The 22,702-nt window shown below is 47.0% G+C and overlaps 1 protein-coding gene across 1 annotated transcript in view; it reads left to right on the forward strand.

Moving 5' to 3' along the window:
- The window catches only part of LOC121864397 (centaurin-gamma-1A-like), an 86,972-nt gene that overhangs the window by 38,078 nt on the left and 26,192 nt on the right, over nt 1–22,702 (forward strand). Inside the window, exons 2-3 of the mRNA XM_042363423.1 lie at nt 9,728–9,833; nt 10,518–10,644. Of these exons, the coding sequence (XP_042219357.1) occupies nt 9,728–9,833; nt 10,518–10,644 (233 nt within the window). The remainder of the gene's footprint in view (nt 1–9,727; nt 9,834–10,517; nt 10,645–22,702) is intronic.

Consider the following 22,702-nt stretch of genomic DNA (forward strand, 5'->3'; position numbering starts at 1 on the left):
GGAGGTGTGTAGTTGGGTGGGTTGAGGGTGTAGTTAAGTGGGTTTGAGGGTGTAGTTAAGTGGGTTTGAGGGTGTAGTTGAGTGGGTTTGAGGGTGGTTGGGGTTTGAGGTGTAGTTGAGTGGGTTTGAGGGTGTGAGTGGGTTTGAGGTTTGGGTTTGAGGGTGTAGTTGGAGTGTAGTTAAGTGGGTTTGAGGGTGTAGTTAAGTGGGTTTGAGGGTGTAGGTTAGTGGGTTTGAGGGTTGGTTGAGTGGGTTTGAGGTGTAGTGTGTTTGAGGTGTAGTTGAGTGGGTTTGAGGGTAGTTGAGGTTGAGGGTGTAGTTATTAGTGGGTTTGAGGGTGTAGTTAAAGTGGGAGGTGTGTTGGGTGGGTTGAGGGTGTAGTTAAGTGGGTTTGAGGTGTAGTTAAGTGGGTTTGAGGGTGGTTAGTGGGTTTGAGGGTGTAGTTGAGGTGGGTTTGAGGGTTGAGTGGGTTTGAGGTGGGGCCCAGGTGGGTATAGGGACGGGATTGTTGGGTGGGTTGAGGGTGTAGTTGGGTGGGGATGAGGGTGTAGTTGGGTGGGTTGAGGGTGTAGTGGGGCGGTTTGAGAGTGAAATGGAGGTGGGTGGGTGGTACTGGTCGGGGTGTGTTGGAGCTAGTAGAATTAGTGTGGGGGGGGGGGTGCCCGTATACCACTACTGGCTTCACCAACGGTTACCCACAGATAAGCATCAACACACACACACACACACCTGTCTCACTTGTGTATTCTAATATTGTGGTAATTAATAATAATCTGTCATTACCTTCGCACTTGTGGTAAATGTTACTCCCTCACACTTGTGGTAAATGTTACTCCCTCACACTTACGGCAAGCTCAACTCTGGTTCGAATGATTTTTGCCATTACAACAAACGTTCCTACATTCGTCTTCTGTACTAACCTAACCTAACCTAACCTAACCTAACCTAACCTAAACCAAACCTAACCTAACCTAACCTAACCTAACCTAACCCAACCCTAACCTAACCTAACCTAACCTAACCTAACCTAACCTAAACCAAACCTAACGTAACTATACAATTGGGGAAAATGAAGAAGAACCTATTATTTTTATTACATGATCAAACTCCAACCACTGAAATTATTGAAGGGATTAAATGACAATAAACCAAATAATTGTTTTAATGTTTGTTTTATCATTATTGTTTTATTGTAATTTATTTTATGACTTGGTGTTTATTGTTCACTCAAGTGGTTTAAATTACGAGTGTGGAGGTTACATACAAATACAGTGTCCGGTGAGAGTGTTTTTTTATTGTATCTCCTGTAACGCGACCATTTGTTTTAACACTTAAGAGCTGGTGGTTGGGTGGTGGTAGAGGTGTTGACATGGTAGCTAAAAACATATCTTCACCAGCTTAAGTGGCTTAGTATTTTATGCCCTAGAACCGTGCGAACAGTAACAGGTGCAAGGAGGGGGAGGGGGTTGGGGGGCTCAGTGACCTCTCCTCCACCCCCCTCCTCCTTAGCACCACTCATTAACACGGTGCTTAACTTAAAGACTCTCTGTTTTTAATGATCCCTTTGTAATTTTTCGTTTGTTTTATTTCTGTTTTATGGTGTTTTATTATTTTTAGTTTTGTTGTTTTTATTTATATGGTGGTTATTTATTTATTTATTTATTTATTTATTTACTTTTTCCCCATTGCACTATGGGCGACATGCGATAGTCGGTCACATGTGGTAGGAGGTGGGAGGAGGTAGTGTCTTGGCCCCTCACTACGTGCGTCCTGCCATAATATCCTGACAACCGGGGTTAATTATTATGACCCTTTGTAAACCCTACTCTGTAATCCTTTTGCGCTACCGCTCACAGGATGAGTGTGGGGTGCACAATAAAGTAGCCGCTGCAAGCGGCAAAATCAAAATCAAAATCAATCCCTCCCTCTGTTAAAAATTTCTCCCTCAACTTATGGGATCTTTTGTGTTTTGTCCCACTCACCTCTACTGTCAGTATGGCGTCGAAGCAACAGTTCACAGTACTACATCTCTCTCATTTATCGTATTTTGGTACAAGATTTATTATTAGGATTTCGTTATGGGAGTTATTTCACGAGCCATGATCAGGGAGAGAGATTAGGGGGGGGGGGAACTGGTGGTAGTGTGTGGAACAGGAGGTAGCGTGTGACGGTAGCGTATGTGGGCCGTGTAGGAGTAAGGGGGAAAATAATGTTTGTAATCTACTAGAGAAGTGTAAGTAAAGTCATTCATAAACTGTATAGGTTAAAGTCAGTTTCTCTTTCATCCATATAAGGAAACTCTATAGGTAAGACTGGTGTTGGCGGGGGTATGAGGTGTCTTATAGCCGGAAGGTGTTGAGAACTGTACTGTGTGGTGTACCCCTGGGGAAGAGGAACTTAGGAAACCTTGTAGGGGAACTAATTGTCTGTTCTGAGTAGAGGGAGGAGGAGGAGGAGGAGGAGGAGGAGAAAGGAGGAGAGGGAGGGAGGAGACTAAATGCTGAGGAGCGTGAGGAGGGGCAGGACGCGATAAGCCCCCATCCCCCCCCACCCCCTCCCCATCCCCCCTCACACCCTCCCATCCCCACCCCACCCCACCCCTCCCCATCCCATCCCCTCCCATCCCCATCCCCACCCTCCCCATCCCCACACCCCTCCCCCACATCCCTGGCCCCCATCCCCACCATCCCCCTACTATGAGACACTCCATACGTAATGGGATTAAAATGTTAATGAAATCTAAACATCGTGGGGAGGTGGAGAGAGAGACACGGCCGACAAGAGGTGAGGGAGGGATGGCGGGGGTTCATGGGCCTCTTGACCCACACCGATAACATCTTTGGCGAACATTTCCAAGTGACGGATTCTGATGACTTGTCCTCTTGCTAACATTTAATGGATGTCCTGCCACTTAATTAGTTAATGAATATGGTAATTATTCCGTGGGCGTTGTAGGCGTGGGTGTGATGATAGGGTGGGGTGGGTGGGGTGGGGGGGGGAGTAGGCCTGGGTCGTCTTCTCTGCCCATCTTGGAGGAGGTATAATGACTAGTCTTCCCCTCGTGGTTGTCGCTGTTAGTTAATCGTGTAATGTTTTATGTTGCTATACTAGTGACTGGTCCGCCCGCCACCTCAATCACTCTCTGTCGTAAGCGGTCGTTAGCCAGAGGTGTGTGTGTGTGTGTGTGTGTGTGTGTGTGTGTGTGTGTGTGTGTGTGTGTGTGTGTGTGTTCACCAGTATCTCTCCAACTCATCTCTTATCCTCTATTGAAGAACATTTTTACACCTTTCTTATTTTTCTCACTCGGATAACATTTTTTTTCATTTTTATATATATATTTTTCCCTCATTAACTCATAATTATAATCGACTCTCACGTGACCATGACTTCGCCGGGCGTTAATACTGTGTTCCTATAGGCAGCAGTATAATTTCCCTCTGGAGGTTTTGGGTCCAGAGATTAATTTTCCCCGAGCTGCCTTTTACACAACGTTATAGTTTCCCCTCCTCGTCTGACGCCAATTTAGAGCTGAGAAATTACCTCCGTTTTGTCTCCAGTCTTTACTTTATTTTATTTTTATTTTTTTGTTGCCTGGAAAGTGATGCTCGTGGTATAATTGGTCTCGTTTGGTCTTCTTGTTTACCCTAAGCCGTGTTAAAAGGGAGGAGACGTTACTTTTCACACACACGTTACTTAGTGTTTATTTTGTTTTCTATCTATATATAGTTTTTCATCATATACGTCAAATATCTTTTGTGCTCTCTCTCTCTCTCTCTCTCTCTCTCTCTCTCTCTCTCTCTCTCTCTCTCTCTCTCTCTCTCTCTCCTCTCTCTCTCTCTCTCTCTCTCTCTCTCTCTCTCTCTCTCTCTCTCTCTCTCTCTCTCTCTCTCTCTCCTTCCTTCCTTTAACTCAAACACACATTAAAAAAATTCCTTGTCCTCCTCACTCATCCTCCTCCCATTCTCATCTCCCTTCTCCTTCCTCCTCATTTTCTCTTCCATCTCCTCCTTTATCCTCTCCCCTTCTCCTTTCCTCTTCTCCCCTACTCTTGCTCCTCCTCAGTAGCATGTGTATAGGTGTATCAGGGGTCTTAGGCTGGCCGTCATGTTAGCTCTGTCAGCTCCCCTAAATGTGTAGTTCGTGATGAAGTTTATTTCGAGGAACGTGATAATGCTGGTCACCTCGAGGGACACTTAGGTAACGTTGGTCTGGTTACATGTGAATTAGGAGCAATCAGTCGCCATTTGTGTGACTGGAAGCTACTGTACTTGTGTATGTTATTCTGGGAGATAGGACCGTGTTTGGTAAGCTCGTTTGTTACTGATAAACCACGTGTGTGTGTGTGTGTGTGTGTGTGTGTGTGTGTGTGTGTGTGTGTGTGTGTGTGTGTGTGTTACTAAGGGAGTGGAGGATGTGAGGTGGGGAGGGGGGGGTAGTGTGTTACCTTATGGGGCTGAGCTCCTCGAGGCGTCCAGGTCCCGGCTGCCCTGGCCGCCGGTGTTGTGTACTGAGGACTTATATCAGGGAACCTCTAGCGGAACTTATTGCTCTCCGGTAATTCAACCAGAGATAAGAATGATCCAGGGTCCTTTAGGGCATTTTTGGCCCAAACATTGTTAGCTTGTATAATTGGTTCTCCGACGCGTCGAACTGTAAGTGGCAGCCAGACCCAGGCAGTAGCAGCCCGTTGGCAGGGAACAATCGTCTCCTCATGGACCAGTTCCTGTTGAATCCTGACTTCTTCACGTGTTTTTTTCTCGTGTTATTGTAAAGCTGGTGCTCTTGTGGCGATCAACCAGGCTCTCCGGCGAAGGATATATTGGCAGGAATAACAGCCGTGCATCCTGTGGGGGTAGAGGCTTGTGTTGCCCCGTCCAGGTCATTGTTGTTCCCTTGGTGGCTGTGAGTCACGGGGCCCACACGACCGGTTTCTGTTGCCCGTGATTTCCAGCCGCCGAGTTTGGTCCAGCTTCTACCCCACTTACTGAAACCTTGTGGGGGAGCTGCTGTGTAGTGAGGCGTTAACGAATGTTGCTGCCTGAGCACAGGTTAAAGGGCACTGACTCGTACAGTGACACTTCTGCGGGGGAGATCTAATGCACAGTTGGTCAATGAAAAAAGCGCGAGGTAGGCATCAGGGCAGTACAGGGCCACTGCCAGGGTAGGTTGTTACAAAGAGGGGCAGTATAGAGATATTTGTAGGGTATTACGAGGGCAAGCTGGTGTGAAATCAGAAGAGGGGCAATATAGGGCTTTGCCTTTTTCGGCGCTGCTGGGAAACGTTGGTATGCAGAGGGACAATTTATGGGTTCTTCTGGTGGGACTCTTGGGACGGTTTTGCCCAATATACGTGTGCGTGCTTAAGTTGTCGATCAGAGCGTGGCGAGAGCTTAGAGGGCGGAGGTAGAGTGGGCGGGTCGTGACGACCTCGTTAGCCCTGGCGTGAGAGGAGTCCCGCAGGGTAAGTTTTTGTTGCCTCACGAGTGTTGTCTGGGCTGCCCGGGAGTTCTTGCTGCCCCGCCCCTCACTCCCTTCCTAGGCCTTTTGTAAGTTACTTCTCCCTCTCTCTGTCGTATTCAGGTCAGTTTTAAATATATTTTCAACTTGGTGGTGATGACCGTAGGTGTGGGCAGTGAGGGCTGTCGTGTGGAGCTCCAGGTGCTGGCCATCAACCGGCTGGCTGGCTGGGGCCCTTCTGGGTGGCTCTTGGCTTCACCTCCAACTATGCTGGTAACGGGTATAAATATTTGTGTAGAGGTAAGAATCAGCGGTGGATGAGACGTTGTTCAGCATCACAAAGCGGTATGTTACTGGTGCGTGGGAGATGAGGTGTCTCACGGGGCGGCTGGGGTTGTAAGGGGATCACGTGAGGGGGAAATTTAACATGGATGAGTTAGAAGGTCGTGCTGGAGGGTCGCCCAGTTCCTGCCGTGAGTCGTAAGTGATGGTCGGGAAGGTTTGGTTGACGACCAGAACAAGTGTATGGTTGTCGTACCCACCAAGATCTATGATGAAGCTGAACAACTGAAGTGATGAATGAGTTATGAATAATGTACAGTAATGGGGAGATGAATAACAATTATACACGTGCAGGCTCAGGTAGTCTTTGTATGGTTAGAGCTGTTGATATCGCACTTCCACATACAATCTTGACTACTGTTACCTCTACTGATAACATACCCGATAAGAGCCACCTACCCCTCCCTCCTCCCCCCCCTCCACACACACACAGCTGTACACTCCCGGTTCCACACGAATGACTCCCCCTGGCGGTGTGAGTGATAGTTAGGCCGCCTTATGATAAAGTATGACACTGCTGGTATTTCTTTCGTGACCTTTCTGGGTCATTTATCATTAGCGGTGACCCGAGATAAGCTACCGCCACCCCCTACCCACCCCCCACCTTACTGTAGGGATGTGGGGGGTGGGGTAGAGGATCATGTGGGGGGGGATAGGGAACGAGATAGAGACAGGGTATAGTGTGGGAGGGAACTGACAATATTGGGGTGTGGGAAAGCTAGACAAGTTGGGGGAGGGGAGGGTCTGAGCTAGTGTGGGGGTGTGGGACGGAGCGGGGTGGGTTGGGGTGGGTGGCGGGGCGGCTACTGGTGAGAACTAATAAGGATATGGTTCGATGTTCACCTCCACCAGCCGTGAGAACCAGACAGTGGATAACGTCAGGTCAGGTTTTCTATCCCACTGAGAGAGAGAGAGAGAGAGAGAGAGAGAGAGAGAGAGAGAGAGAGAGAGAGAGAGACCTACAACAAACACAATATTAAGTCATAACATCCCCGGGTCGAGTTGACATTTCATATGAGTTTGTTCGTCATATAAACAAAAACTCCTCCATGAAAAAGCAAGGGTCCCCGGGTCCTTGTGTCAGTGAGCAGGTAAAACTCCCTCGAGCCACACGTCATCACCGGTATTAAAGTGGCGAGGATATATCACAATGTTAGTGGGTGTGTGGGAGGGTCAGTGGGTGTGTGGGAGGGGTCAGTGGGTGTGGTGGGAGGGTCACCGGGTGTGTGGGAGGGAGTCAGTGGGTGTGTGGGAGGGTCAGTGGTGTGGGAGGGGGAGTCAGTGGGTGTGTGGGAGGGGTCAGTGTGTGTGGGAGGGAGTCAGTGGGTGTGTGGGGGGTCAGTGGGTGTGTGGGAGAATCAGTGAGTGTGGTGGGAGGGTCAGAGGGTATGTGTGGTGGTGGTGCTTGAGCCTAAGGGGATGTGGTAATATTCTAAGTTTTTTTTTATACACACACACACACACACACACACACACACACACACACACACACACACACACACACCTGCCTCTGTTTCTCATTATTCGTATATATAGTGTTGAGTCGTGTGTGTGTGTGTGTGTGTGTGTGTGTGTGTGTGTGTGTGTGTGTGTGTGTGTGTGTGTGTGTGTGTTATCGGTCTTGTATTCCCCCCCTCCCCGAGCTAATCACCACACCAGTTATGGACAGGTGTGACGACTGTAGGGCATGACTCACCTCTTCACCATATACAGTTCAGTGTGACCTTAGAAGCCAGGAGGAAGAGGAGGAGGAAGAACCACCACCACCTCTACCCCGTGACCCACCTGGTGCAAGGCCTTCTGACGTGTCCACCCCGTGTAATCTGTTGGTGGACCGGTGTGAGGAAGGTGTTAGCGGGTGGGTGGGTGGCGGGAGGGAGTGGTGGGGGGGACGGCTTTGTAAATGGTGTTTGAAGGTTCTTGTGTGTGTGTGTGGTGGTGGGATGAATGTAGCAAGTAGCGGGAGTAGCGGTGTGTGACGATGGATATATAGCGAGGTGTGATTTATAAACACATATAGCGGTAAAAAAAACTAAAACATGTAGCGTGATAACAAGGGGTGTGTGTGTGTGTGTGGAGTGATAGTAATGAACAGGTGGAGTCTTACCTGTCTGGCTTCCCCTATACACTAATTACTGTGATTGGTGTATATGATACCGACAGGTGTGAAGGACTGACATTGTTTGATTGATAGTCTGGTAAGTGTGCACTTGACAGGTGTATGGGACAGGTGTATGGTGCTCTGACAGGTGTATGGTGCTCCGGCGGTATGGGGCACGCTGATCAATCTAAAAATGCCGGTGTGTGTGTGTGTGTGTGTGTGTGTGTGTGTGTGTGTGTGTGTGTGTGTGTGTCCATTATATTATAGAATGGTCAACCAGGTGTCGAGGTAGTGGACCAGTCATTAAACGGTAAGACCTAGGTCAGTGGTAGGAAGGTGTGACTTAATTGATTATAGGGTGTGGTTGACAGATGGTGTGGCTGGGTTGACAGATGGTGTGACTGGGTTGACAGATGGTGTGACTGGGTTGACAGATGGTGTGACTGGGTTGACAGATGGTGTGACTGGGTTGACAGATGATGTGACTGGGTTGACAGATGGTGTGACTGGGTTGACAGATGGTGTGACTGGGTTGACAGATGGTGTGGCTGGGTTGAGGATCCAGGGGGGTGCAGACACAATACTGACCCGCCAATCTCTGGTGATATTTGTACCGTCAAGGTCTGGGTCACACACTAGTGAGCCGTAAATCACCTTGTTACGCTCTCAACCTCTGTGTGTGTGTGTGTGTGTGTGGACGACCTTAAAGTCACAAGGTAGAGCTCTATTATCCGGTCTTCGTCATGTATAAGACCAGTCGGTGTGGTTTGATTAGTTTGACCTCTGACATTTTAGGTGTCCGTCAGGTGGGCACAGCAGCTGGAGGCGGTAAGAGGGAGGTGGGTGGTGGAGGTTATGGCAGGCCTGAGGGGGCTGGACGTGACCACCAGCCCCCCCTCACTCCTTCAGCTGTGTGACTCATCTTAAGTATGTAGGTGGCCTTCACCCAGTCCCCCACGGTGCCTCCTCCGCACCACCTCCATACTCACCTACTGTGTGTGTGTGTGTGTGTGTGTGTGTGTGTGTGTGTGTGTGTGTGTGTGTGTGTGGACAAAGGTTTTTCCCTTGTGCAGGATTTTTATTGCTAACATTTGTAAGGCGAGGGAAGGGGCTGGTAGATGAAGTGGGTGGTGGGTGGGCTGGGGTGGGTGATGGATGTCCGAGGGTGGATAATGGGGTGCGTGTAGTATGAATGGGTTACAGATGGTTGATGGGATGGGTTGTGGGTGGTGGAGTGAGTGGGAGGGGTGGGTTGTGTGGGGTAAGTGGAGTGAGGGAGGAGTGAAGTGAGAGGGAGGAGTGGAGTGAGAGGGAGAAGTGGAGTGGGTAGTAGAGGTGAGAGCCTTAGATCACATACTGCGTCTCTCATTATCATTATTTACGAGAAGTAAAATAGTCTCTCTCTCTCTCTCTCTCTCTCTCTCTCTCTCTCTCTCTCTCTCTCTCTCTCTCTCTCTCTCTCTCTCTCTCTCTCCTGTGGTATCATTTCACAAGAGTGTTCCGACAACTGCGCCATTTTACTTAAGTGTTTCAGTCAGGCCCGTCAGTGTTGCGTTGTGTGACTGACGTGGGTGTCTCTTGTGTTTCATATTGTACCGTTCCTTGTGTTTCAATATAGTGTTTCATATTGTACACTGAAATAATTTAGGTATTGTTGTTTCAGATTGTTATTTCATGTTATACTGATAAACTTAACTTAATCTATTTTCGAATTAGTCTTTCATAAATCCAAGGTGACTTAAGTTGGTTATTTAATGTGTTTTTGTGTGTGTGTGTTTTGTGTTGGTGAGACTAATGTGAGTTGTGTTTTTTTTTCTTGTGTTTCAGACTCGTTCGTTAACTCTCAGGAATGGACGTTGTCGAGAGGCGTCCCTGACCTGCGTTTGGGTATCGTCGGGTCGCTCTCCTCTGGCAAGTCCGCCCTCGTCCACAGGTCAGTTGTATCTCAGGTCACAGGTCTTGTCTATGTCAGTGTGCGTGTGTGTTTCAGGTTCACAGGTTCAGGCTAAAGACTGATAGTGATACAGTCTTCATAGTTCAGTTTTTACCCTGTAACTATAAGTCAGTCTAGTTTGGTCTTGTCCTGTAACTACGTCAGTCTAGTTCAGTCTTGCCCTATAAGTACGTCAGTCTAGTTCAGTCTTACCCTATAACTGAGTCAGTCTAGTTCAGTCTTTACCCTGTAACTAAGTCAGTCTAATTCAGTCTTATTTCTGGCATCTTTGGTCATTTTACTATATGGTGACCACACAGAAATCACGGGATCCCTTTCCCCCCGTAAGTATTGAAGTTTATGAGACAATGAAGCTGAATTTTTGGATGAGGTGAAAAATAATTGGTGGGCAGCTAGACACCGTTAGGGAGCATGAATTGTTGTGCAGTGGAGCTTGTTCTTCCTGGAGGCTCCCCAGAGGCTCCCCAAGTGGCTCCACTGTTCACGTGATTGTATTATAAGAGATGAGTCTTCATTTCTCTACTGAGCTGTTTGAGTACTCGTATAAAGGGGTGAGTCTTACCTTGATTATTTTTTATTGGTGAGTCTTGCCTTGAAATCTGAGACAGGGAGGTACACGTGGTGAAGAGGTCCTCCTTGAACCAAAATCCTGTGGTGTTGCAGATACCTGACGGGGTCCTACATGCAGGAGGAGAGTCCCGAGGGCGGCCGGTTCAAGAAGGAGATCGTCCTGGATGGTCAAAGTTACCTGCTCCTTATCCGTGATGAAGGAGGCCCTCCAGAACTACAGGTAAGACCCCCTACACCCATACCTGAAACACCCACACCACCCACACCTACCTCACCCTCATCCACCACACTCACATTAAGATATGGACGGTTGCACACTAATATCCACATACATCATCTCCCTCCAATCTCAGTGTTATTTGTCAGCCTTGAGAACACACACACACACACACACCCACACCCACACACACACACACACACACACACACACACACACACACACACACACACACACACACACAAAACATTCGCGTTATTTCCGTCTTTTCTTGATTCTCACTCTCGACTGTTCCTGATTCACGTCTTGGTTATAACTAATCAAGAAACAGGTAAATGACTAATTAACAGGTGACAGTGTTAGGACCAGGTGACATGACAACTTCCATTAATAAATTACCTGTTTAGTGTATATCATTACCGCATCATTAGGGAGTCACCTCCACCTGTTAATAACTGTAATGATGGTCAAGAGGGAATTACCTTTAATAGTTTGACTCATTAAGCATTTATTAATGGGGACGACAGCTTTTTAACACAGGTGAGATAAAATGTCGTGTTTTTGTGTGTTTTTTTTTGCTTTTTTTTATCAGCAATCCCGTGTGGAAATTTCATCTGCGTGAGGATATCATTATTGTGTTGCTGAGAGCCTGGGAGAACAATGGGATGTGTGTGTGTGTGTGTGTGTGTGTGTGTGTGTGTGTGTGTGTGTGTGTGTGCTAAACCATGACAGACAAACAGACTTCTCGTGTGACTGATGTTTTCTCATTCTGGCTTTATTTATTCTTCAACAACAACAACACTCTGAAATTGTGGTTGTTTGGGTTATGGTCGTGTTTGGTAGTGATATTGGTTGAGCTAGTTTGAGCACCCATACCTCCTCACCTGTTGTAAAAGTTACCTGTCATTAGATTTTTCATTAGCATGTTAATTGAGTCGATATCTAAGGTTATAGGGATAATGTGACCTCGTTGTTAAGGGTCAAAAGGGGTCAAAGGTCAATTGTTTAGGAGTTAATATTGTACTGTAATAGGTTGGAGCTGTGAACCTGCCTCGTTATTCTCCCATTGTTATTGTTTATCTGTTTTCATTGTTATTTTATCTACAGGTGTGTGTATGTGTTTAATAAAAAACACCTGAATGCTGTTGTTTTTTTTGTATTTAATATTTTGTTTTTCCATATTCTATTGTTGAATTATTGTTATTTATCAGATGCTGTTTTACTTATTGGTTATTATTTAGTTTTTTCTTGATTTATTAGAATATTTGTTTATTAATTTATTACCGTATTGTATTTATTTTAAGACACAATATTAAGGTGACTTGAGTGAGTTCAGGGTTGGGTTGGTAGGTAGGCTCTGTTGTATGTGACTCCTGGGGAAGGCGTCGACGAAGGTGGTGGTGGGGTGGTATTTGTTCAGTGGGTGGTGGTAGTGGTGGTGTTAGGAAGTGGGTGTTGGTGGGAAGTGGTTTTTGTGGTGGGGAAGGGGTGGTGGTTGGAAGTAAGACGGGAGCTGGTGGGGAGGTAGTTGTGGTTGCGGGGGGAAAGTGATAGTAGGGGAGAGAGAGTCAAGGGGTTGGTCTTGGGGAGGGCTTTTCACCCTCCTGCTGTTCACTCGCATCATATCAGCGAAATTCCTGCATATGACGCTCATTTCCTTTCCCTCTCTGGTAGGGAAAGTGCTGAGGGAGAGTGAGGGTGGTGTGTGTGTGTGTGTGTGTGTGTGTGTGTGTGTGTGTGTGTGTGTGTGTGTCAGCAAGCACAGAATTAAAGCTGTGGTGTGGGGCCGTGGTCTGCCTGGCCCTCTCCAGCCATGACTCTCACCATGCAGGACCACTCTCGCCAGGACCACTCACCTGGACCACTCTCGCCAGGGCCACTCTCGCCAGGACCACTCACCTGGACCACTCTCACCAGGACCACTCACTTGGACCACACTCACCAGGACCACTCTTACTACGACCACTCACCAGGACCACACTCGCTAGGACCACTCACCAGGACCACTTTCACCATTCTACTTCTTACCTAGAAATCCGAGCGCACCTTAATTTGATTGTTGATTCATAAAGAAATAATGTTTAATAATAATAATAATAATAATAATAATAATAATAATAATGATGATAACGACAACACAGTTAACAAAAACGATAATAATAATAATAATAATAATAATAATAATAATAATAACAACAGTATCCATAACAATAATGGTTATGAGGAATATCGTTAATACAGTGAGGAAGACTATGAGAACCCGTTAAAGAGTGGGAAAGATTATACAAGAGCAAGACAGATGGCGGGGTCAAGATTATATAGAGTGAGAGGGAAAGAGAAGAAAATATAGGGAGGAAAATAGTGGAATTATCCGTCAGGGGAATTAAGGAAGATAAATAATAAGAAGAGGAAGAGATGTAATGGAGAAGAGGTGTAGGAGAATCAGGAATAACAGGTAAGAAGAGAAACCCCATAGCAACAGAAAGGATAATAAGACACACGGGAATAATAATAATAATAATAAAACCTTTCAAACACCTCTGCTCGCTAACCTATACCATGGTAAGATAAATACCAAGAGTTATGACGCCTTTACTGTAAATTAATATAGTAACCCCTGAAAACTGTCTCGTATCATCGTTTTCTTTGACACCCACGAAAACCCTTGATCGATTTTGGGCGCGGGATTTATACTAAAAGTTTATCATGTGGATTTTTTTTTTTTGTCGGACTCAAATCCTACAAAAGTTTGGTTCATCTCCACAAACTCGTTCTAGCTTTATTTTGGAGAGATCCTATCCAGCAGGTGTGGGCAGAGTAGTGACGGTCACCTAACATAGTGAAGATAGCGTAAACGGAAGGTGAGCTTTGTCTCTTGTGGGTAAAGAAATCGCGTGAGTGCATTTCTGTGACATTGTATTATACTGTATTTTGACATTCTATTGGTACTGGTACTATCTGGAGGTACCCCGTCACCCAAGAGTGTACCCCATCACCTTAGGAGTGTACCCCGTCACCCAAGGAGTGTACCCCGTCACCCAAGAAGTGTACCCCGTCACCCAAGAAGTGTACCCCGTCACCCAAGAAGTGTACCCCGTCACCCAAGAAGTGTACCCCGTCACCCAAGAAGTGTACCCCGTCACCCAAGGAGTGTACCCCGTCACATCTATGTTAAGGCTGCAGGTAAACTTGTCCCCCGTTAATGAACTCGTCCATGGTGGCCATTCCAGGTAGGTGGCCAGGAGGGGGTTCGGAGGGGGGTAGGGGGGGGGTTGGGAGGTGAGGTAGAAAATGCCCAACGAAAAAAAGGGACGTATTTTGTAATAATTTTCCTCCTAAATGCAAGTGGCTTTGGCGGCATGACATGAGGCCTTTGTATTGGCGTCACGGCAAATATGGCTTCCCTGGCCGCCGTAAAATGAAGGCCCGTACACTAGTCACAAGGAGCGACCACAGGTTTTTTTTTTTTTTTTTTTTTTTTTTTTTACGCTGGGGCAATAAATTAAGTGTTAGTGAGGTGTTCTTTCAGTAATGTGGTGGATGGTGTGGGTGATTAGGAACTGGTGTATTCTCACTCTCCTCCTCCTTCCTCTCTCCTCCTTCCTTCATTCCTTTTCTCCTTCCTCCTCTTTCCTTCTTCATTCCTTTCATTCTTTGTTTCTCTTCTTCCCATCTTTCCTTCTTTTGCCTCTTCCTCTCTCTCCTGCTTCCCTCTCTCTGCTTTCTTCCTCTCTCTCCTTTCTTCCTCTCTCCTTTCTTCCCTCTCCTCCTTTCTTCCCTCCCTCCTTTCTTCCTCTCCCTCCTTTCTTCCTTCTCCCTCCCTTTTCTTCCCTCTCCTCCTTCTCCCTCTCCCCACCCCTTTCTTCCTCTCTCCCTCCTTTCTTCCTTCTCCCTCCTTTTCGCCCTCTCCCTCCTTTCTCCCTCTCCCTCCTTTCTTCCCTCCCCTCCTTTTCTTCCCTTCTCCTCCTTTCTTCCCTCTCCCCTCCTTTCTTCCCTCTCCTCCCTTTCTCCCCTCTCCTCCTTTCTTCCCTCTCCCTCCCTTTCTTCCTTCTCCTCCTTTCTTCCCTCTCCCTCTTTCTTATTCTCCCTCCTTTCTTCCCTCCCTCCTTTCTTCCTTCTCCTCCTTTCTCCCTCTCCCTCCTTTCTTCCCCTCTCCCTCCTTTCTTGTATCCCTCCTTTCTTCCTCTCCTCCTTTCTCCCCTCTCCTCCCTGCCCCTCTCCCTCCTTTCTTCCTTCCTCCTTTCTTCCCTCTCCCTCCTTTCTTCCCTCTCCCTCCTTTCTTCCCTCTCCCTCCTTTCTCCCCTCCTCTTTTCCCCCCCTTCTCTCCCTCACTCCCTCTCCCTGCTGTGGTGTAGACTTCGTTAAGGGTTTATGTGGCGGGGAACACCACAAATGCACACACGTTCAAGATAGATAGTTAGATAGATAGGTATAGATGGATGGATATATAGATAGATAGATAGATAGATAGATAGATAGATAGATAGATAGGTATAGATGGATGGATATATAGATAGATAGATAGATAGATAGATGGATTGACGTTTTGTGGTGATAGAGAAAATACTAGTCTTCTTTTCATAGATTATTACCTCACCTATACACCTTCTCTCACACACCTGTTGCCTCCCTCTTCATAATAATTTGTGTTATCTTTAGAGTACGTCATAGCGATCAAATCCTCCCAGAAAATGTCGTAGAAATTTGAGTACGACAAAAAAATGGAATCACTTCATAAAAATACCTGTTGTAGTAGACATTTTTGTTTTTACTAAATGTAGGTGAGGGGAAGACAGGTATTTTGTTGTTCGTAGGGAAGAGTTAGTGAGTACAGCAGTTTGTGACAGAAAGACGTGAAGATGTGCTCCCACTCATGGTAGGAAAGTCGTTCATGAAGAAGTATGTTTGCGGCAGTTTGTCATTTGTGTCACATATCAAGTGTTGGAAGGCAGCAGCAACAGGAGAGGTATTAACAGGCTTACCTCCTGATTTATCACGGAGCTTCCCTGGTCTTGTGATCCGTGTGATGACCTGCCAGTGGTGATGAGCCCTCAGTGATGAACTTCTTGTAGGGGTGTCCAGGGATGTGGGTGCCGTAGTGGGGCCCCCTCTTGTGGGTCTCTTGTTGGGCTGCCAGTGATGAAGTAGTATTTTTAGTCGGGGGCCCTCAGTTATGATGACCCACTAGTGATGGGGCTCCCGACGTGGTCCAGCTGACCCACCCAGCCCTCACGTCACCCATGTCTTGAGGTAAAACGGCCGTGAAATGGTGGCTGCGTTCACCCCCATTACAGGAGATAACAACATCCCACGGTGACTGAGGGACGGGTAGAGATCTGTAATCCTGGCCGTGTAATTATTTTGTTGGTTGGTGACAAGAGATGAAGCTCTGTGTGTGTGTGTGTGTGTGTGTGTGTGTGTGTGCGCGCGCGCGCGCGCCGGTGGTGCGACTCTTGTTGTCGTAATAATAATAAAAAATTCTTTATTTTATCTGATACGATTAATAGTGTGCCCAATGTGTAGGAATTTAACACACACACACACACACACACACACACGCACACACACACAGCAATATATCCAAAAATTTCTGAAAACTGATTTTGTATGAGGACTCTGGAGGACCCTGTGAGTGTTAACTGTGTGTGTGTTGGTCCTTGGCTGTACACTAGAGTGACACCTGGAGTGTGTGGGGAGGAGGAGGTGCTGCTACTGGACGCGTGTAACATGATAGCCAGGATGGGTAGCGCCTTACACGTGCTCCTAATACCAAGATGTTCCAGAGGAGGAAGCTGCGGCCGCCACACGGGAGCATTACGGGCGACACTGCGGCTCCTACACTTCCGCCGCCCATTGTCTATCACGACCTACGCCCACGTGAGGGATCATTATTATATGGCGTGCGGGCTGTAAGGGCGTGCTGAAGAGATTACCGGGGCGGGGTTAAGGTGAAAGGGAACTTGATTAAATAAAGGATTGGGGCGATGATTTGATTTTGTTTTTTCAGTGGATGGAGAGAGAGAGAGAGTGTGTGGTGAGGGCAAACAGCGTGACCAGTTGGTTTTAACACTTGGGTAACCTCTCTTTCTCTCTCTCTCAAGATTTCAACGAGAGAGAGAGAAATCAACAGGCAAAACACAAACCCTCGTGTCCAACCAACCAACTAAACCTCAACAAAACACAATAAAAGATGCAAGAATGAATTACCACAGCCACAAGCAGAAAGGAGAATGAAACCCTTGTATTCCTTTCTTGTGTGTCAATGAACTTTAGGTATGACATTTAGGGCATTTAACACTAATACTTTGGTTTAAAAGGTTGGTTTAGTTTTACTTCGTGGTTTACTGTTCATTGTAGGGGGAGAGAGGGGGTGTTTTGTTGTTGTTTTATAGATTATACAAGTCTGTGTTTAGTTGTTTGTGGAAATCCAATCACGTGTCCCTCTGTGGTCACTTGCTTGTAAAAACACACACATACATACATACATACACTGTTGGTATTTTGCAAGCCCACTCGTGCGTTCCTTTGGTGAGGCTCTTCATGCAACACACACACACACACACACAGTTGTAAATTCAATAATGTATTTAGGACCGTACAACACACACACACACACACATGTAATGAATCAGTGTATTCACTCCCAGTAAACACTGCTCCCTACACTGTCACTATGTTGAAATGAACTGTAGTTTGAGCTGATCCCCATCTAAGTTACTATATGTCTTATTTGTGTCACTTATGTCACTTGTATATTATTTGTAATTCGTAACCCATTCCCCAAATATGTAACTGTATATTTTCAGCCTTCTGACTGCCAAGCTCTTTCAATAAACCGTTAATTATTATTATTATTATTATTATTATTATTATTACACACACACACACACACACACACACACACACACACACACGCAAAACACACACATACACACGCAATACACAACACTGATACAATTGTATATCCTTCTGGTTCATGTAACACACTTTATTGTTATTGTAGATCCAACCACTCATCTCTGTTGCATATTTTTGTATTCTTGTTTTTTTTACTATCCTGTTTAACGACTGAATACGACAGGGATAATTTTTGTGGCCGCTGCGTGTTGTCGGCGGCACAAATGAGCAGCTGAGTCTCCCACAATGAATACTCCTAGTTTTTTTTTCTTCTTCATTATCTTGTTTAATTAAGCTTGGGGACGTGGCCACTGCTGGTTTAGTGGTCCCATGCACCCGCTAGCCAGAGAGGAGGGAGAAAGTGGCATAGTGTAGCAGCGTGTGTGTGTGTGGTGTTAGTTGGTGGGTAATGGTGTTATATTGTGTTTTTATATAGCAAAGAGAGCTGTAGAGGGATGACCAAGCGTGGTATTACTGGAGGGGGTATGACCCAGAATTGGCATAGTGTTGTTTGGGAGGGAGGTGGGGTAAGAGGCAGGAGGGTTTTGTGAGGGGCTCAAGGGCACGTGTCACTGGTTCATCCATAATGACACTTACGGTGTTATTCAGGCACACACTTAAGCTGAGGATGGACCAGAGACGAGGCTGTGTGGCTGGAGGCTCCTGTAACGTATTGTTAGGAGGTATTGATTCCTCAGCGTCGCCTCCAGGATCCCCATGCCTCCTCCTGCTCCCCCCCCCCACTCAGGGACTCGCTATTGTCACTTATTGTTGTGCCTCGGTAAGTTTGACACTTTTTGTTTTTTAATTGATGCCACGAGTGTTCTGTTGTTTGTGTAGGGCCTTGTGTTGGGTGAGTGGGTGGGTAAGTGAGTGGGCGGGCCGTATGGTAGTGAAAGGGGGGGAGGATGGAGAGGGAATTAGTTGTATTTGAGTGGTTTGTGGTGGATGATGGTCGTGCGGGTGATCCGGGTGACTGAGTGGTAAAGGGTGTTTGGTTAGGTGATGATGGGTGGTATGGGAGTGGTGGGTGGCATAATGTTATTGTCGTGGGCGGTGGTGATCCTCTATTGTTTATACCACAACACACACCCGCCCATAGCTGATTGTTCCTCCCCGCCCACCGCCCATGACTTCTTCCTTCCTCTCCGTGATTTCTCTCTCTCTCTCTCTCTCTCTCTCTCTCTCTCTCTCTCTCTCTCTCTCTCTCTCTCTCTCTCTCTCATTCATCCATCACCAACTACCCCGTCAGCGCCTCCCCCCCCCTTCCGCCTCCTCCCCCCCCCCTCGATGTCAGCGCGGGGTGTGCAGTTTGTGTGTCAGGTCTCAGTCGTCAGCTCGTCACCACAGCATTGGTGGTGTGTGTCAGCGGCCTCCAGGTATTTACTGTCAGCTCTAGCAATCCTTCCCTGAATGGTGATGGAGGGAAGGAAGAAGAGAGGAATAAGGGGAAGAAAGAGAGAGAGAAAGAAAGAAAGATAACTTCAGACAGACAGACAGACAGATAGACAGTACCCATGTAGGTGCTCCGTGGTCTTGGCTAACACACACTCGGTAGGGCGCGATCCAGCCACCAAGTTCAAGAATCACTAAGAAAATTGCACCTTTAAGGAGTCATATCAGGGGTTCACAGTTGGCACTATACTTTTTCAACCCTGTCTTGGCACTATACTTTTCTAACCTGTCTTGGCACTATACTTTTCTAACCTGTCTTGGCACTATACTTTTCTAACCTGTCCTGGCACTATACTTTTCTAACCTGTCTTGGCACTATACTTTTCTAACCTGTTTTAGCTACTTTTCTAACTGTCCTGGCACTATACTTTTCCTAACCTGTCCCTGGCACTATACTTTTTCTAACCTGTCTTGGCACTACTTTCTAACCTGTCTTAGCACTATACTTTTCCTAACCTGTCTTGGCACTATACTTTTCTAACCTGTCCTGGCACTATACTTTTCTAACCTGTCTTGGCACTATACTTTTCTAACCTGTCTTGGCACTATACTTTTCTAACCTGTCCTGGCACTCTACTTTTCTAACCTGTCCTGGCACTATACTTTTCTAACCTGTCCTGGCACTCTACTTTTCTAACCTGTCTTGGCACTATACTTTTCTAACCTGTTTTGGCACTATACTTTTCTAACCTGTCTTGGCACTATACTTTTCTAACCTGTCCTGGCACTATACTTTTCTAACCTGTCTTGGCACTATACTTTTCTAACCTGTTTTGGCACTATACTTTTCTAACCTGTCCTGGCACTATACTTTTCTAACCTGTCCTGGCACTCTACTTTTCTAACCTGTCCTGGCACTATACTTTTCTAACCTGTTTTGGCACTATACTGTTTTTCGAACCTGTTTGTGCATGTCCTTCAAGAAATAATTTTTAGTGTATACCGAATGGCTACAGGGCTTAATAAGTACACACACACACACACACACACACACACACACACACACACACACACACACACACACACACTTTAAAACCTCAACCATGACCCCAGAAGATTTAAAAACATATAAATTACCCATAAAAAGTTAACAACCACTACCAATCACCTTAGTTCACATGATCAATTACTCACTGAGGCCTTAATGGTGTGATTTATAATAATAACATTCTGATGCGTCTCTCTCAGCTGTTATTGTTATTGCAGTAATTGGTCGATATATTACGGGGATTTGTCTAATGGGGGTGAATGATGGCTCCTAATTGGTTGGTAGATGATAGAGGTATAACCATGGTGTAGGTGGGTGTTGGGGTGGGTAGGTGGTGGTGTAGGTGGGTGTTGGGGTGGGTAGGTGGTGGTGTAGGTGGGTGGTGGTGTAGGTGGGTGTTGAGGTGGGTAGGTGGTGGTGTAGGTGGGTGTTGGGGTGGGTAGGTGGTGGTGTAGGTGGGTGTTGGGGTGGGTAGGTGGTGGTGTAGGTGGGTGTACAGGTGGTGTGTGTGTGTTGCTGGGTGGTAAGGGTCAGCCACGATGAGTGTGTGTTACTCTGTACATGCCACCGTCCAGGATGTCAACACTGCCACCATTGTTACTGCTACCATTGTTAACTCACTCTCTCTCTCTCACTCTCTTTCGCTCCTTCCTTCCCTCCCTCCCCCTTCTCTCCCTCCCCACACACCTCCCTACTTCCTTTTCACTGTATTTACCTGGGTCATAGTGCTTTTTACCTTTACATAATTATGATAATTATATCAAAATAAAGTAAAAAAAAATAATGGTGTCTTAAACAGAGAAATAACACCCTCACCATCGTCACCCCTCACTATCACCCCCTCACCACCACCTTCACCCTCACTATCACCCATCACCCCACACCATCACCACCGTCGTCACCTCTCGCCATCACCCCTCACTATCACCCCTTCACCACCACCTTCACCCTCACTATCACCCATCACCCTCACCCCACACCATCACAACCGTCGTCACCTCTCGCCATCACTACTCACCATAACAGCCCCCCCCCTCCCACCTCCAGGAAGACCTTTGATAATAATGACGGTATCTGGTGACACTATTTTTATCCTCACTGTCATAAGGACAAGTTAACTAGCGTGACCTTTTCAGCAGCAGAGTAAGTCATGTTATTCGTGTAGGGTGTCACTCACTGTCACTGTCACGTACACCTTAGTAACGCTCTCTTCAGTGCCCGTCAGAACCCTTCAGTGCCCGTCAGAACCCTTCAGTGCCCGTCAGAACCCTTCAGTGCCCGTCAGAACCCTTCAGTGCCCGTCAGAACCCTTCAGTGCCCGTCAGAACCCTTCAGTGCCCGTCAGAACCCTTCAGTGCCCGTCAGAATCCCTCAGTGCCCGTCAGAACCCTTCAGTGCCCGTCAGAACCCTTCAGCACCCGTCAGAACCCTTCAGTGCTCCCTTGTGTGTGTGTGTAATGCTCCCCTTGACCGTGGTGAGGCGGTGAGACCAAACTATCACCGGGATTACACAGTCATTAACCCGGGTTGAGAGGTAAATCCCCGGTAATCCCGTATTTGTGGGTGGCTCACTAAGTAATCTCTCACAAGGGCGAGGGACATTCCTCTCTGACAGCTGGGCGCAGCCTCCACCTCCTCCCTGCTGCCAAGAGCATCACTCATGTAAACAATAACAAACCCGCCCCATGACTGCAACCAGCTGGGTATTAATAGGCCATGTCGCATCAAGATTTACGTCGTTATCATCCTGCATCAATATTGACGTAGTTTTTTTTAGATATATTAGGCTATATAATACCATCAATTACGTAGTTTAAAAGTTATAATAGATCATCAATTGTCAATATTTACCCAGTTACAGGTCATATCGCCTCAATGTTTACATAATCCGTCTTGCAATGAATGAATTTAGGTCATCTTCCCGGTAGTGGATTGACCTTTAACACCCCTCCTTCCCTCCCTCCCTCCCTCCCACTCCCTCCTCCTCCTCCTCCTCCTCCCACTCCCTCTCCCCTCTAACAATTCTTGAAAATGAGAACATGAACTGGATGGATGCCACATGACGTCATAGATATACTTCAAAGTGAGAACATGAGTGAGCTGCACATCACGTGACGTCACTGGCTCGTCACGGGCGCCGAAGCTGAACGTGATAAGGTCGACTTATATTTCCCAGGATAATGTTCACCCCACGCCGGCCTGTCTGAACCAGTAATGTCTTATAATAACCTCTATGAAAATCTGTTATTGTTGTTATTGAAGCTGTGAGATTTACGTTGAGGATTTATTTAATGAAAGAATTCGGTTTGTGGAGGGTGTTGCGTGGTGATGGAAGAGGTGGGTGTGGAAGGGGTGGGAGAGTGATGGGTGTGGCAGAGGTGGGTGTGGAAGGGGTGGGAGAGTGATGGGTGTGGCAGAGGTGGGTGTGGAAGGGGTGGGAGAGTGATGGGTGTGGCTTGGGGGTGGGTGTGGAAGGGGTGGGAAGAGTGATGGGTGTGGCAGGGGTGGGTGTGGAAGAGGGGTGGGAGAGTGATGGGTGTGGCAGGGGTGGGTGTGGAAGGGTGGGAGAGTGATGGGTGTGGGTGTGGAAGGGGTGGGAGAGTGATGGGTGTGGCAGAGGGTGGGTGTGGAAGGGTGGGAGAGTGATGGGTGTGGCAGAGGTGGGTATGGAAGGGGTGGGAGGAGTGATGGGTGTGAGGTGGGTGTGGAAGGGGTGGGAGA

This window comes from Homarus americanus, unplaced genomic scaffold, assembly GCF_018991925.1.
Source record: "Homarus americanus isolate GMGI-L3 unplaced genomic scaffold, GMGI_Hamer_2.0 scaffold43707, whole genome shotgun sequence".
NCBI classification, from domain to species: domain Eukaryota; kingdom Metazoa; phylum Arthropoda; class Malacostraca; order Decapoda; family Nephropidae; genus Homarus; species Homarus americanus.